Below are 18357 nucleotides of genomic sequence, written 5' to 3' on the forward strand. Positions count from 1 at the left end.
ACGCAAAGTCTTATGGTTTAACTAAATGCAATCAAGTACCTTTAATTCAGTCTCGTATGGCTGGAAAACAGTCTCAATTCTCTCTCTCTCTCTCTCTCTCTCTCTCTCTCTGAATCTCTCTTTATCTTCCTTTTTTTGTCTCTCTCTCTCCCCCTGTCTCACCATTTTTCTGGATTTCTATAGCATGAATAGATTTCAGCTTCTTCTCCAAGGTCTTCCTTCACTGTAATTGATTCCCTCTGCTGCTTTGGATACCCAACCTCTTTCCACAATGGGAAATGCTCTCCCTTTTTATACTGCATCAGTCACCTTGTTGCACAATCCTACTGCTACTAATACAGCCAGGTATTTCTCTGTTCTTAAATCAGCAAGTTTAATTTAACATAGATTCCTTGTAACACTGCTATAAACATTATTTGCACCACTATTTACACATATTTGTGCAAATACACACACACACACACACACACACACATATATATATATATATATATATATATATTTATATATACTTAATATATACTTTTATATATATATATATATATATATATATATATAGGTCTACCTGATAATGCCAAAAGTCCACAATGCCGATGATGAGAACACCGACACCGGAAGATTGACAATGGAGATAATCAACAGTTGAAAATCCCGACAAAGAGAACACCGACATGTTAAGGTAAGTGTGCGATAGTGACGGACTGTAGGGTTAGGGGCGGATTAAGTGAGTTAGGGTTAGGGCGCGGGTCAGGTGAGTGTGCGATAGTGACAGACTGTAGGGTTAGGGGCGGGTTAAGTGAGTTATGGTTAGGGCACGGGTTAGGTGAGCATGCGATATTGGCGGACCTTAGGGTTAGGGTTTGGGTTAAGGTTAGTGCATAGATAGTTGTGTATGTAAGGTTTAGTGTAGGTTTGTAAGGTTTTTGGTGTGCTTGTGTTGTGTGTGTGCTTTTTGGACAGGGGATTTGTTTTGTTTGTTGATTGTCAGGATTGTGGTTTGTCGAGCATGTGAAGTTTCGTGTTTCTGAACTTTTGTTTTTGTGGTGTCGGTGATTTTGTTTTCAGTGTTTTAGTGTGTCGGTGTTATCAGGTATATATATATATATATATATATATATATATATATATATATATATATATATATATATTAGCATTTCCGACAGAATTAGCTCAACAGTTCAGTCTTCAAACATGAAGCTTGACATACAGGTTGTATCAACATGCATCATTTTATTTTCTCTTAAACAAAATGAACTGAAAATCTGCTTTATTCAGCCAACACAAAAATGCAGATTGAAATAATTATGGTATTTAAATTGCTAAAATGGCTCCATACTGATAGGTAGACATTTTGGTAGTTTAAATACCAGAATTATATTGATATGCAGTGGGATACAGTTCTGTGATGGAAATTTCTGTTTGTGTCTGTAGTTCTGGGTGCCATACCTGACTGCTCAAATTCTGCTTTGTTCCTTTTGCATTGTGAATATCAGTTATAGAAGCTGTGGGTAAATGACACCACATTTAGTCACACTTTGTCCACAGTTGCCATAATACCTTTTATGTATGTGCCTAATTGGTATTTGAAGATAATTCAAGCAGTTGTAATTACATTTAAATACTGCATCAGTATGTCCTGATGACATCCCTGGATGCATGTTAAATAGCATGAAGCACAGTTTAACCACACCCCTAACAGTAGTGTTCCATCTCAGCCTCCATACAGGTTTTTATACCAAGTGAATGGAGAGTAGCAACAGTCATTCCCCTGCATAAGGAAGGCCCTTCCACAGACCCAGGCAATTAGAGACCCTTAAGTCTGACCAGCCTCATATGCAAAGCCATGGAAAGACTTATCATGGAACTAATTAGTCGGGACATAGGGAACCTCTAAACATTGGGCCTGTCTCTGTTTGGATTCATCAACAGCAGGTCATGCTTACTCAACCTAGTGGATTTTTTTGAAAAGGTCACTAAAGTGATGGATGAAGCTTTTGACACAATTGCCTACTCAGGCATAGTAATAAAGCTAAGGAAACTGGGAATACTCCCTTATATCACCAGCTGGATTGCCAAATGGCTCACAGATAGGATGCAAGAAATCAAAATAGGGGAAGTTACCTCCACAAAGAGACCATCACCGGTGAAGTCCCCCAGGGTTCTGTTCTGGGGCCTCTCATGTTTGGCAACTACTTTTCTGAAATACAAGCCAATACCAATGGGCTCTGGCTAACTAAATTTGCATATGACTGTAAGTTAGGAGCAGTCATCGAATCCCCAAATGACTTAGCGATCATGCAGGAAAGTATTTCCCAAATAAGTAACTGGTGCCAAAATCATGGATGGCAATTACATGTCAAAAATGCATTACTGTGTCCTTTAGGAAATCATATATCCCAGGGAACTACCACTTTAATAATACACCTTCTAAGAGTTCACCAAGTTGTTTGGGATTTGGAAATTATGTGGACAGTGAGCTAACTTTTGACCAACATGTGTCCATTGTTGTAAGAAAGTCCTTCTATACTGCACAGCTTATAAACAAAGGGATTGTGTCAAGATCTAACTAACTTGGATCTATGGATGGGGAACAGAACATTTACCCCAGGCATACCTTTCAACTGTACAGACTTTTGCAGAATGTCCAGAATTTTACCTCATATTTTTGGTCTGTTCCTCATAAAATTTGTGGTTTTCTGGCAAATCACTGAGGATTGAAATAACTAAATAATACCAAATAATTACAGACATTTAAGTTTGATTTCACATCCTTCAGGAAAAATACATTATAATTCAAGACCTCTTATACTAGCAACTTTCTAAGTTTAGAGGAGCAATATTTAAAATCTTTCCCTATTTATAGGCCTTTGTCCCTCCATTATTTCTGTTTTTGTCCAGATTTCTAGCACCAAGAGGTTGAGAGGTATGACCCCAGGACTGCCCACTGTACAACTAATGGATGGGGCAACTCCTAAATACGTTATCCGATGCATGGATCTCCTCAAATTTTTATGGTAAGATCCTAGTTATTCTCATTAGGAGCAATATATAATTCTCAACCATGGGATGGAGGGAGTGAGGGATGGATGAATGGATGGATGGATGTATGGTGGATGGATGAATGGGTAAGGCCAGTCTGTAACCAAATTTGATAGGTTAATTCAAGCAAAAAAAGGGAAACTGGCTAGGCTTAAATGGCCCACAAGGGCAACTAGCCCAGTACTTACCTATGAACCTATTTGAGGATCCATTGTTTAATCTTACCCATCATGTAAAAATTAAAACCAATGAAGAATTGTTACTAATAAGTGATAGTAATAAGTAGCAGTGTAATTTTATTTCCGTCAAGACTGAAAATTTGCAAATAATACTGCTCTACTAGTAATACCAGCAAAGGTTGATGCCTATGTTTTTTGTTTTTTTTTTTAATTTTTGTACATTCTGTTTTCTTGACATACTATTTGGCAAATTGGAGCTGAACATCTTAAAAACATAGTACTAGATGCCACCTCAATATTTTTACATAGCTAATTATTTCAGGGGAAAGATTAAAGAAACCCCCTTGACATATGTTTCTCATGCAAAGTTTTAAAAACTTCTGAACGTGATAGCTCAGAAACAGCATGAGCTGTCTATAATGTGGTCTTTTTAAATTGGTCATTGATATATCCAGAACATCAATACCTTCCAGAACATTCTAAAATGAGTTTTGTCATTCATGCTAAATGTCTTGTGGCAGCTGTGTTGACTGTCTTTGGGCTCTTGCCATATATTCAGTGAACAACGTATCACTCAAATCTCTTACTAGGATAATTTGTCTATAGTACATGTGATTTGAAATGTGTTACTGTCGATTTACATAGTATTGTGGATACCATGTCTGTAATAAGCCCAATATCATTTCTTTGTAAAGTGTAACAGTATGTTGTATTACTGCTGCCTCTGACATAGATTTAAGTTCTTCACCTATTACTTAGATATTCTAGGTCATGTGTCTTTCAGTGACTTGGAGCAAGCAGCACATTTTCTGTCACTGTGCACAGTGATTTGTGTGGTACAATTCTAGTGACATTTATGAAACCTCAGATTTCTGTTCTGACTTCAGTATTTCATAAACAGTGTGTGGTATAGGCTCAAAAATTCTCTAATGGTGACAATCTTTGCTCATTGAAATGAGTCATACAAAACAATATGTTTTCCTTTAATGGAGACATTTTCATTTTGCCAGGGAAGTAAACAGGAAGTCAGGAGTGTCAGAGAAGTATCTAAGAGTGGTACAGGATATGTACGAGGGTAGTGTGACAGCTGTGAGGTCTGCGGTGGGAGTGACGGATGCATTTAAGGTGGACGTGGGATTACATCAAGGATCAGCACTGAGCCCTTTCTTATTTGCAGTGGTGATGGACAGGTTGACAGACGAGATCAGACAGGAGTCCCTGTGGACTATGATGTTTGCAGATGACATTGTGATATGTAGTGAGTGTAGGGAACAGGTGGAGGAGACCCTGGAGAGGTGGAGATATGCTCTAGAGAGAAGAGTAATGAAGGTCAACAGGACTAAGATAGAATATATGTGTGTGAATGAGAGGGAGGACAGAGGAATGGTGAGGATGCAGGGAGTAGAGATGGCGAAGGTGAATGAGTTTAAATACTTGGGATCAGCAGTTTAGAGTAATGGTGAGTGTGGAAGAGAGATGAAGAAGAGAGTACAGGCAGGATGGAGTGGGTGGAGAAGAGTGTCAGGAGTGATTTGTGACAGACGAGTACCAGTAAGAGTGAAAGGGAAGGTCTACAAGAGGGTAGTGAGACCAGCTATGTTATATGGGTTGGAGACGGTGACATTGACAAAAAGGCAGGAGTCAGAGATTGACGTGGCAGAGTTGAAGATGTTAAGATTTGCACTGGGTGTGACGAGGATGGACAGGATTAAGAATAAGTATATTAGAGGGTCAGCCCAGGTTGGAAGGTTTGGAGACAATGCCAGAGAGGCAAGATTATGTTGGTTTGGACATGTGCTGAGGAGGGATGCAGAATATATTGGGAGAAAGATGCTAAGGATGAAGCTGCCAGGTAACAGGAAAAGAGGAAGGCCTAAGATAAGGTTTTTGGATGTGGTGAGAGAGGACATGCAGGTGGCTGGTGTGACAGAGCAAGATGCAGAGGACAGGATGAAATGGAAACAGTTGATCTGCTGTGGCGACCCCTAATGGGAGCAGCCGAAAGAAGAAGAAGGAGAAGAGAAGTAAACAGCACATCTTATTTCAATGATCATTGGAGAAATACCAGTGTTGGACCTATATGTTGTACTGGTTTTAAGATGTCAAGATCAAGTATTAATTTCTGTGATCTCTGTAGTCACATTCAGATCAATGGAAATGCTTGTAACTCTGACGAACTGTCTGGGAGAAGTTGGTGGGAATTTTTTTTTTTTGCTGGATCTGTGTCTTTCAAAATACATCTTTATCTCTGTAAGTTGACAGTCACTTCAGTCCAACTGTCTACTTTAAATATGCTCCCCACTCACAAACACACAAGCATACACAGACATATTGCCATAGGTAATAATGGAGACCACAGTCTAAATGTAAAGCATTGTATATGAGTATCACATGGTGCACTACCGCAGTGTCGAATCTAGGTTAGAGAATGTCACATCATGTGACAACTCACCGCAACTGTTTTAAATGGAAGCATATTACAGTTCAGTAAGTAACTATCTCCACAGGTTTGTATGGACAACTATGGTGGAAACAGTTGATGTTGCACCAGACACAGACCATAAATCTTTGAGCTGTATACTACCCTTCAATATTTGTTAAGACCAAAAGCCTTGGGCCTTGCACCAGTTGTACCAAATGACCCTAGACACTGCTCACACAATACTAGAATGTACTGTAGATGAGTCTCACTAGATGGTGCGCTGTTCTGATAGGTAAGTATCTTCATCTTCAGCATCTTCATAAATCTTAATCAATTTGGAAAATTTAGGATTATACTGACTACTGTGTAGTTATGAATTATTAATTAACTTAACTATTTTCTTATTGACAACGTGCTTAACAAACTAACTCATTTGTGTTATATCATAAAGTCATTCAGCAAGAATCAATGAGACCAGCAACCTGGACAGAACTGCAGAGCTACCGCAGGAGTAGAGCCTACATTGACCTCCAGCCAGAGTTCCGTACAAAGCCTCCTTCTGCTATCCCATCCATGAGATCTCCATCCCAAAGCTATCGTGAAACATTTAGTCGGGCAAGCTCAGCTTCACCACCAGTAGCCAGAGCTGAGTCTGGTAAGATGCGTTGTTATCCACTAATAGCATTCTTTTTTATACTGATAATTGGATAAGACTTACAGACATTGTTAGAAACCTGACAAAAGCAAAACCAGAGAATGATCTTATCTTTTGTGCTGTTGATTTTAGTCAGCTGTTGTAGGATGATTAAAAAATAATGTCAAATTAATCTTATGAGGTGAATATGTATCCTGGATTCAGAAGTATATGGCTATATCTTTAGTTTTCCAGTTTTCCAAATCCATAAACTGGAAGAAAGATGTGACTGAAAAACATTTAGGAAGTCTATCAAATTCAGTAATTGAGCAGATCTTCTGATATCCATAAAGCAGGAGGTGGTGAACAGGTACACATAAAATGTCCTGTGCTGCTTCCTTTTGCTTCCTTCAGTCAATATCATCTGATGCAGTCCAAGCAACTCTCTTCTTCTGTAGTCTTAATGCACCTATCATTCATTTTTTTTATTAAGTGACCCTTTTCTATAGGCTTTTTGTAAATTATTCTATAAATCTAAACCTATTTGCATACTCTTTTTGTTCTTCTGTTAATGTGTCCATGCATGGTTTATTTTTCTCAAACATTTTGCAATAAACTTTATGAAAACATATTCATTTTAGACCCACAAAAAAAAAGCAAGAACATGTAAATAATTAAAATGAGTTGCTGTCTGTCCCTTCTAGATATAAGACTCTTTTTGAAAAGTTTCTACACCAGACTGACTTCTTCAAACACAAATAATGTCAACACTTTCAGTCAAAAAAACTCAATGAACTCCATTTTTCCATGGAGAAAGCCACCCACACTATACAAATAAATGTGATCAACTCCTTTACTGCTATATCTTGGTGGGGGGGATTATTGGGATCTCAGAATAAAAATGGATTCAACAAACAGATTTCTATTCCTAATGTTGCCCGTCCATCATACACCTTTCTGTTATTACATTCTCTTGCCTTTTCTCATCCTCTAGTGCAGAGTATTGCCAGGCATGTTCATAGTATTCATCTAAATATGTTTTTTGCTGAACATCTCTGAAACATTAAGTCTAAGAGCCCAGAACATCTAGAATTGCTTAATATCGACAACACTGATCTGCACACACAATGTTTATCAGTATCAACCATTCTTTGGTTGTATGGGATAACAACTGAAAATGCTGGTTATAGGGCACATTTTGAATAGATATACACGTTTTAAATGTTAGATAGGAGGAGGAGAATTTCAGTGAAGAAAAGAAATTTGGCTAGACTTCTTGCTCCACGTATATCTTATGTATAGTAAAATTTATATCATATCATTTAGTTTACCAGTGCACTGCTCTGTCTGCCTTCTGCATGAAACAGTTTGTTCATATTTCAGTACTGAATCTTCTACCACAAGCCAACACAGACAGACTACTCTTTCCCTTTTCATCTTTTTCAGAACATCGCCTCCTTGTCTTAGATTTTGTTTCAGTACTTTGAATGATCATGTTTTCCCTCTCAATTTTTCAGTCCGTAACCCTGCACTGTTATTTCTTGTTTGTGTCTCATTTCAAAATTAGTTGGAATTTTGTTTCACTAAAACAGCTGTGTTGACCACTGGGTTATGTGTAAAAATATGAAGGAAAACAGTTATATACCTTTGTTAGACAAGGATTTACCTAAACATTGAGACATCAATGAGCCACCTGCAAATACATGTTATTTTAGCAGAAGACAATCATTCCATTGTTTTACATTAATTGCAAATAAGTTTAGCTGAGGGCATGAGAGGTCCACAGACTATGACGTTTTATTTTACATCTGTATTGCTTAACAATGTACAGTATAATATTTTCTTTATTTCTTTATAAGTCTGCATACATAACTTGGAAGAACATCAGTCATCACAGCACGGGACCCGTTTGCAGGACAGTGTTGTTCAGTTACAGATCTGCTCACAGCAAACTAGATCTGACATATAATTTATTGCATGGTATGGATCTGGCATTCATCACTTTTAGCTGAATTAATTTAAAGTTTGCCCCCCCCCCAATAAAAGTTATTAGTCTGTGATAGGCTTTGAGTTATGTAGCATTCTAAAGAGGTCTAAAGCTGGATGAAGTACCATTGGCCATATGTGCAACAGCTAAGACTGAAATTACCCACATCTGTATATCATGCACATAGAAATGAGCTTTAGATATCCTCACATCTGCTGTAAACTCAGAGATATATATTTAATTCTACAGGAATTCGCTGCTTCCTCATAACTCTGTGTTTTTGAGTCATCACAATGTTCTTTGATACCTTCAAATACAGATCATTGATACATCAGTCCAATCTGGAGCAGAATTTCTCTAATTTATTTTTATTTTATTTATTTTAGAATACTAGTAGAGAAATTGAAGATGATAGAGGAGAAGACCAAATTATGAATATAAGTTATGTAAAGAAAATGTTCCAAGATAGAAATAAAGTGCAAAAAAAGAATGGCACATTAAAAATGGAAAGAAGAAGAAAATAATGACTTGGGAAATTAGATTTCCTTATATGAATTAGATAAGGCATGTAGACAAGTTAATTTACAGTCAGTTTCTGGATCAGATGGAACATGATACCAATTTTATAAGAATTTTACAGATTGGAAGAAAAAGACTTCTTAAAAGTTATGAATGAGTGGTTAAATGAAGGTTTCATATATAAAGATTTATGCAGTGGTATACATAAATTTATATGGAAAAGGGAAGATAAAAATAAAATTGAAAATTGTAAATCTATAGTATTGAATAATACAGATTATAAAAGTTTTATGAAAATAATTCAAAAGAAAAATGGAAAGTATAATAGAAGATAGCATATGTAGTTTCAAGGGAAAAGGATGCCAGAAATTATTATTCATAGTAGGGGAAATTATGGGTGATATTATAAACAGAACTGATGGGACCAAGATCTTGGCAGGAGATTTAAATAAAGCTTTTGATACAGTACAACATGAAGTTTTGTAGACAATTATTGAACAGTAAAACATTAGTAAGAAAATTAAGAATGTATGTTATTCTGCATATAATAAAAATTAAGAATTGCAGTGAATGGATGGTTAAGCAAAGAAACAGATATAAGGAATGGCATAGATCAGGAATGCCCTATAAATAGTACATCTTTTCCATTAGTTAAGAATGTATTAGAGATGTAACTTTGCACATGAGAGGTACTATTTATATTACCAACGAAGAGAAAAAAATTCCAGCCATGTTTACTTATGATATGATATTATATTAATTACAAGAAACAGTCTGGATGAACAAAATTATATGTTATATACATCAGTGTTTAAATATAATAGGCATGACTTTAAACAAAGAAAAAAGTAAAGGACTGGGTGATATAGTAAGGATAGGAGGAATATCTTTCTTGGTTTAAATAAATCTCTGTGTTAGGAATAAGATTTGGAGGTAAAAATGTAAGCAAGGAACAATGGAATAGGATACTAGGTTTTGAAAACATACAGGCTATCATTTAATAAAAAGGTTTATTTGATTAATTCAGTTATTTTGGGAAAGACTGCATATTTAGCTAGTGTGTATATGTTGCCAATAATCTATGAAAAACAACTACTATGAGTATTTTTTCTTTTATATGGGGGCTCAAGATTGAATCCAGTGAAGAGAGGAGTCTTTTACATGGACAAGGAAGATGGAGGTTTAAGATTAATAAACCCTTTTGTCTATGCAACTGCTTTGAATTTGTATAAAGATTTGTTTTGGATAAATGATAAGAATGGAAAGTTAGTAGTAAATTTATTAAAGTACAAATATAAGCAGAATTGGGATATGTTAAAAAATTTTCAAAAGAGGAAAAACATGTTTAAATGAAATAAAGAGATGTTACCAAGAAAAAAATGATTTTATGCAAAATAAAAACTGATGAAATAGAAAATGAGAAGAAATCGTGGTATAAAAATATCATGACACAATATTATTATATTAATCTTTGGGCTGAGGTAGCAAATTCAAAAGTTAAAGCTATAAAAGTACAAAAAGCATGGTGTAATAAGCAAGTAGAATGTCAAGATTTTTTATGGAGGTTAGTGATTAATAAATTACTAATTCCCAAAAAACAGTTACAGGATAAAGTGCCCTCATGCAAAATATGAATCCACGTAGTAAAAGTATCACTCAGGCAACACCACAGTTCTGGAGAATGTAAAACACTTTAATAACACTAAAGGGATAAAACAAGTTAGCGTTTTCGCGTTCACATCCAACGCTTCTTCAGACATATTTAAAACCACTCACTTCTCAAGTTTAAATAATACATATCCATTAACTACAACCAATGACGTATTTTGTGTTATTAAAGTGTTTTACATTCTTCAGAACCGTGGTGTTGGCTGAGTGATACTTTTACCACGTGAATTAATAAATTACCAGTAAAGAGAAATATGCCATATAAAAAAAAAAATCATTGAAAGAGTTTGTATATGTTGTGGTAAAGTAGAAATTACAGAACATGCTTTCTTTAAATGTATAAGGGAAGGGTTGCAAAATTGTGGGAAAAATAGTGTAAAGAAAATTTCTTTGAAAATATAAAGTAGGTAAATTAAATAAATATGGATATGATTATGTATGAATATTATAGCCATAAATATAAGGAATATGTTAGTAAAACAGCTAAAAGATTGTTTTATGTTTTGTCGACCATTTGGAATGAAAGGCTAAATGAAATCATGTTTAATGGTAAATGGAGACTAGGAGTAATTTTAAGAAAAAAATAGATTGAGTTTGTAGAAAAAGGAGTGGGGGGTCAAATAAAATAATGAAGATAGAAGTTTAACATGATAATGAAAAGTAAGCTATCCATGAGTTATGAGAATAATGGAAATTAATGGATATTTGTACACTTTATAAATTAGTAAATATGTAAGTTTGTAAATAGTATTCTACATAATGTTTTTTTTTAAAACAAAAAACTCCTACTCTTTTCAATAAGTGCTGTGGGATCTTTTATATCCACATGAGCTACCATCATCTCAAACAGATGGGGCCTCAATTTAACATCTCATTCGAAGAACAGTACACTCAGGAGGGCAATGCCCCCCTTATGCTGCGCTGCAATGTCAGTAATTAATGTCATTGATGTGGGAATAGAACCAACAGCCTTCTACACCAAAGATGAGTGTGCTACATATTGCATAACTAACACTGCTATAGTCTAATTTATAGAAAAATAGATTTCATGTGCTTATTAACTTGTAACTCATGCCAAAATATATGCAGTAGTTTTGCTTTTCATGTGTAAATCTTGATGCAGGTGGTTGCACCAGCACTGGCTTTATTTAATCATAATGCCCATAGTCAAATTTGTCTGGCACTCTGCTGATTCACTTCTGTGATTTAACTGGCATAACACCTGATGGCTTCAGAGTGGCTTTGCATCTGGCTAGTGTGCCTCAGAAAGTCAGTGATCTTGAGGTTTTTTACATTTTTTAACAGGGTCTGTCTGCTGCATTGCAAATATGGACACAAATTTATATTTGTCTCTTGTCGTTTAGGTTATGACTAAGATGATTTGGTCACATTCTCAGCAATATGAACAGCATCTTAACATAGTAGTGAAAAAGGACTGGATGGTGATGGAAAAATAGATACCTGTAGGAGGTAGATAGAGTTAGACTGAAGGAATAGTATTAAACGTACTAACTGGAAATCTCATGTAAGAAGGTAAAGGTAGTAATCCTGTTCACTGACCCCCATACCACATCTAACCTATCAGATCAGCAGTTGAACTCTCAACTATATACAGTTCATGTATATGTACTATAACAGTGGCTAAGAAGATGGACTGTAAAGCTTGGATACCTGGTTTTGAATCTTGTCAGATGTCATTTGCAACATGTGTGAATCTGAAAAAAAAATCTCATTTAACTGCCTTGTGTTCATTTTCTTTTAGCTGAGAATGGAACTGTTCAAATGAATTCAGTTGAGCTAGGCCTGGAGTTGAGATCCTAAGATGACTCACTAAATATACTTTTCCTGTCCACATCAGGGGTGCAGATGTCCTTGATCTTGTCCTTGCCATCTGCTCTCCATCTAATGCTTTTAGATCACTTCTGTACTTAGGAAGAGGGGATTTTTTTTGTAAAGTGTCATGAGCTTTTACTTTTTCTTATAATGTTGATATATGTGGGAGTTGTACAATAAAGGCTTACTTAAGGATTTATCAGAGTGCTTGTAGCATATTTATATATCCTTTTCAAAACATTTATTCATGAGGGAGTAAAACTCTGAGGGTTATATTGAAGCAGTGGTGGCATCAATGATTGATTTGTTTGGTGGAATTTGCCAGTTTTGTTTGTCTAGGATATTAAGTAAAAGCTGGCTTTTGAATTGTCCTGAAACACAGTAGAACTTTCATAAATAAGGAGGCTTGTTTTAAGGGTAAAGGTTACAGCCAGGTGATCTGATTCTACAAGTGACGTACTGTTGTTCAGGAAGGCAGTCTGAGTGAAACTGACAAAGCCCTTGCTATCATTTGATCACAGTTATACATTTACCTGCTATAATATAGCCCCCTGTATTCCAGTTAGCTCCATCAATTCATTTGCTTCCTTTAGCCCATCTCCTACTACTACTTTAAAGTCTCCAGCTGCAGCTGGAGTTTACTCTTTTCAGGTTCCTAAAATGATGCTTTAAAAATTAAGCTTCTGTACTAGTTGTTTCCAACTTTCTGCAAAGCTTCCTTGAAAGATGAATGCTGTTAGGGGGAGTGAGAGGTAAAATAGAACCTATGACAAATATTACAGCAGCTGTCAGTGAAATGAATGGAGATTATTTCATAAAAGCCAGTATGGTGGCGTTTTTTTTTCTCAATTTTGTTTTATTTTTTCAAATACATTTGAATGAATTCCATAGTATTTATACATAACATCTTAAATAACTAAGTACACTATTTACAGTAGCCTGACAATATAACAGATCTTAATGTATGCAGTTACTTTATAAGTATGTCCAATCCATTATCAGAGTGTCTGATCAATTATTGTTTAGTGTCAATCAGCGATAAGACTTTTCCCCAAAGGTTGTTGATAAATGGCTTTGGATAAATTCTTAGTTTTTTAATTTTAATTTCCAATAATGCTGTGGTCTTCAGTAGGCTGTAGAAGTCTTCCAAAGTTAGTATTGTGTTTCTAGTCCATCTTCTTTTTATACACTTCCTTGAAATTGCAAGTGTAGTCCATACTAGATACATGTTTGACCTATTCAAATGAGGACCTTCGTTCACATTTAATAATACAAGAGCTTAATTATTTAGTAAATAAATCTTTTAGAAAGTTATTAATACCATTCCAAAATGGCTTAATTTTAATACAGTCAAAGAAAATGTGGTTCCAATCTGCATTGTGTACTTCCTCACATCTCCAACATATTCCTTTTATGGAAGAACTAATTTTACTGATTCTGTCTGGGGTTAAGAATGCTCTGTGTAAGCTTTTCCAATTAAAAACTTTCCAGTATTGTGTAAAGGATGTATATTTTATCAAGAATAAGATATTTGTGTTAATATCTTCAGTTAACTGTATTGAGTGTCCTTTTTTATATATTCCCAATATGAGGTTTTGGGTGTTGTTTTATAGTTTATCAATATTTGTTTTTAATTTTGAAATACTGTTTCCCATGTCAAAGTCATTATATATGATTTCATAAATGTATTTCATAAATTTAGGTATTTCTTTAAATAAAGAATTGTTAATTATTCTGCTTAAATCTTGCGAATATGGCAGAATACTCTGTAAAGTTAACCAGTCCTTTTGTGGAATTTTGTATGTTGTTTTTATTACTTGCATATCTAAAACTTTTAGTTCTTTGATACATTGGAGCCAACAAACAAATCCTTTCTGTTCCCAGGAATTAATAATTTCTCTATATATTTTACATGGAAAGTTCATTGTGACTATAAATGGTATTAAAAGATCAAACCAGATTTTTAAATCTATATCTGCATTAATAATTTTCCTAAATGAATTAATGTAATAATTAATCATACAAGTTTTAGAGGGTTTAGTTATGTTATATTGCATACTAAAACATATGTGCCATGGCAAATTGTTTTTATCTGTTATTTGAATTTTTTTTTGTAAATCAAATTTGTTTATTGATATTACAGTTAGTAATTATTTCCAATTTGCAGAGTAATTTGGACTTATCCAATCTGAGATTGTTTTAGATATTGATGCTTTTATATATGTTTCTATATCAGGAAAGTTTAATCCTCCCTGTTTCCATGGTCTGATATGATGTATTACAGCTATTCTGTTTCTTTTTGGAAACCATAACAATTTTATTAGGCATGAATTTATTTCTTTAAGTATATTCCTTTCTGGTAACAGTTGTATTGCCCAGGCTATATATAGGATCTTGGGCAGTAAAACCATTCGTATTAACTATAGTCTATCTTCAAATGTTAATAGTATTTTGTTCCATTTTTTCCACAGAGATTTTAATTGTGTTGATGATATTATTGTAGCTTTTTGAGACAAATTCACTATTATCATTGCATAACTCAATTCCTAGATATTTAAGGTAGATTTTTGTTTCCCTATGATGTGATCCCCCTTACTCTGCAATTCTTTTATTTTTTATTTAAAAATAATAATTTTGATTTTGATTTATTGAAATGGAGTCCTGAAGTCATGTGAAATTTGTCAATTAATATATCTAATTCTTCTAATGTCTCTTTTGTATTGTAATATGTCATCGGCAAATAACATTACTTTAGAATTGTATTGTTCATAAACATCTATTCCTTTGATTTTTATATTGTTATGAATTAAATATGCCAATATTTTAATAGCCAGAGCAAATAGAATCGGTGACATGGGACATCCTTGTTTAGTGCCTTTTGTTATATGTATAGATTCAGCGGTAAAAATGCCTAACTTAACATACGCTAAATTATTTGTATATATATATATATATATATATATATATATTCTTTAGGAGATGAACAAAGGATGCAGGAAATTCAAATAGCATTAGGATTTTGAATAAATAGTCTCAATTTAGGGAATCAAAGGCTTTCTCTATATTTAAGCCAATTATGAGTGTTTATTTTCATTATTAACATAATCTATAAGATAAATTATCCATTTAATATTGTCAAGTGCGTGTCTATGATATATAAATCCAGCTTGATCATTATTTATTATTTTGGATAGTGGTATTTTTATTTTGTTAGTTAATATTGTCATAAATATCTTATAGTCATTATTTAATAGTGATATAGGTCTATATGAGGTACAGAGGTTTGGGGATTAGTTTTCCTTTAGGATTGGTGTGATTAAGGAATATCTCCAAGAGGGTGGTATTAAAGCTTGTGGCTGAATTTCTAATAGAGTTTTATGGAAGAGGGATAATATATTTGAAGGAAAAAGTTTTATATTTACATAATTATGCCAACTATACCTAGAGCTTTATTATTTTTACCTTCTTTTATTGTATCTGTAATTTCTTTGTAGGATATGAGTGCTTGCAGATCTAATTTTATTTTTTGGGGTATTTTTTTATATTAGAACATTTTTCATCTAGATTTAATTGATCAATATGTAAATTTTCTTTTTGGAAATGTTCCATGTAGTGATTTCTATAGGCATCAAGAATGTCACCTATATCCAAGACATTTTCCCTTTCTTTTCATGGAAGATACTTTTAATGTTATCAGCTTTTGATTGAATTTTGATTCTTGTGGATAAATTATGTAAATATTTGGCAGAAGTGGCCAAGGTATTCATTTTTAGTTTTTCTAAAGCTAAACTAGTTTTATGTGTTAGAATTTCATTGTATTTATTGTTTAATACTTCTTTCTTTTCATCTCCAAATGATTTTGATTGTTTTCAGCTTTTACCTACAAAAGTTTGGGTTGTAGATCTAATAATTCAGAATTCCATTCTCTGATTTGTTTTATACCAAGTTAGGGTTTTACCATGTATGTAAGCTTTTAATGAGGCCCATATCATTATTTTATTTATCTCTGTGGTGTAATTAATATCTAAGAACTGTAATTCAGATAATAACCAGGGTTTGAACTATTTAATTTTAGTTATATATGCTGGAATTCTAGAGTTAAAGATTAATGGTTTGTATCCATTTTGAAGTTTTCGTATCGATGAATTGTGGTCTAAAAAGGGGCAGGGAGTGATTAAGAAATTAATGATTTTATAGTGCAGCAAATATTTTATCTATTCTAGTCTGGGTACAAAATCTGTGATCTTGATGGGAAAACAACAAAGATTTATCTTCTTTAAATTTGAAAGTATCTACAAGATGAAATGATTCTACCCACTTGTTTAAAGCTTTTGATACAGCAGATGTATGCAGCAGCCTTTTATTTGTAGTTTCAGAAAAATCAAATATACAGTTAAAATCTCCTCCTAATATTAAGTTGCCTTTATAATTATTGGAAATAAAATCCAAGTGTTTTTTAACAGTTCCTGTTCCAATGCCTGGGAACCAGTATAAATTGGCTAGGGTCCATATTCTGTTGTTATATTTAACTATTACTAGTGCCATAAGGCCTTCTTTATCTTCATACTTATAAATGATTTTTGGGTTAATCACATTTGTTTTCCATAAAATTTTACCCCGTTTGTCTTTGTCTTATAAGTGGATTGCGCCAATATCGTATATTCCTTAGGATTCCATTTGTAATTGTCATTTGTTTTGAAATGAGTTTCTTGAAGGAAGACAATTTGTGCTTTGTTCAGTTTTAAATATCTCAGTAGATTTGATCTCTTGCTAGGATTGTTTAAGTCATTGGTATTTAAAGATAATAAATTTAAACCCATCTTAGGTTATTTAGACTATGTATTTTTTTGTTTTATTGTGACTATTAAACATTTTCCACTGATAACTATAAAGTATATGTTTGGGTTTTTAAAGAAAATCATCAGTTTTATATTTTGAGTGTTTACCAATAAAGTAATGTTTTGGTCAGGTATACTAGAAATGTTTTTGTGAAATAAATTTAAATTAATAAATGTTAACAAAACTAAGATCTGCACTAGCCATGGAATGAAAATCATTCCTAATCTGATGGGCAAACCTAAGTCCATCAGATTATCACTCACACCTTGACAATCCAGATCATCTGAGCTTCATAAATTGAATTATCATATGGAGAATAATTGTAATTGGAATAAGCAATATTTATATTATTTTGAACAGATATAGTACTATTGTAGATTAGACAGAATTCTAATATAATATAAATGTCGACTTATTGTATAAGCAATCAATATTTCCATGAAAGATAGATGACAAGCAATTCAGTCATAGTAAAGTAGGATGTATCATATATAAAACCTCAGTAAAAGATTATAGCACACAGTTATTTAACATAGTCACCCTTACTGATGAAGTCTTTCAAAACTTATTACTTAATATAAATAGATGGTAATATTTATACCTAATGTTTATAATACAGTGTATTTTACTGGATATATCAGAAGGTATATTTCATTGTTTGCCAGCATTTAAGTAATCACTTTGTTTGTTGCTAACTTACTTAAAGCATCAAGTTTATTTTATGTGAACATTGATGAAAGTTAGTGCATTTTAATTATCAGTGCATCCCTCTTCCCCCCATTTCCTACACATAAGGATTTTCATATCTGTCATTTCTTATTATAAAATGAGTGAAATTATAGGTTAAAAACAAAAAAATCACTTATTGTGATTAATGATTACAAATTCCCTTTCCATATTTATAAATTGCCATTTTATGGTATATACTGAACGTTTCTAGATTTAAATGGCAACATTCTATTTTGTATAATCAGCAAAGGTTAAACTGAGTGATTATTGTCAATTTAATACTCTTTGTTCAGAATGTGATTGTTACATTCTGTGACATTCTTAGTTCAGGCTTCTATTGTTTACCTTGAACAACTTTGTCAGTTTGATGTCATGTATAAAACATTAGTTACCTTGGTAACAGCTTGAGTATTATGTATGATAAAGATGGGTTACAAAACTACAATTCAAGTTAAAGCAATTATATGACTTGTTATGCACATTTACTTATATGAGAAAATCATCATGG

At 33.5% G+C, this 18357-nt stretch overlaps 1 protein-coding gene across 1 annotated transcript in view; it reads left to right on the plus strand.

Moving 5' to 3' along the window:
• The window catches only part of LOC122799619 (CMT1A duplicated region transcript 1 protein-like), a 922387-nt gene that overhangs the window by 820598 nt on the left and 83432 nt on the right, over nucleotides 1–18357 (plus strand). Inside the window, exon 13 of the mRNA XM_044068803.1 lies at nucleotides 6092–6295. Coding sequence (XP_043924738.1) covers nucleotides 6092–6295 — 204 coding nt within the window. The remainder of the gene's footprint in view (nucleotides 1–6091; nucleotides 6296–18357) is intronic.

This window comes from Protopterus annectens, chromosome 4.part0 (assembly GCF_019279795.1).
Source record: "Protopterus annectens isolate FY-2018-M chromosome 4.part0, PAN1.0, whole genome shotgun sequence".
Lineage (NCBI taxonomy): Eukaryota > Metazoa > Chordata > Ceratodontiformes > Protopteridae > Protopterus > Protopterus annectens.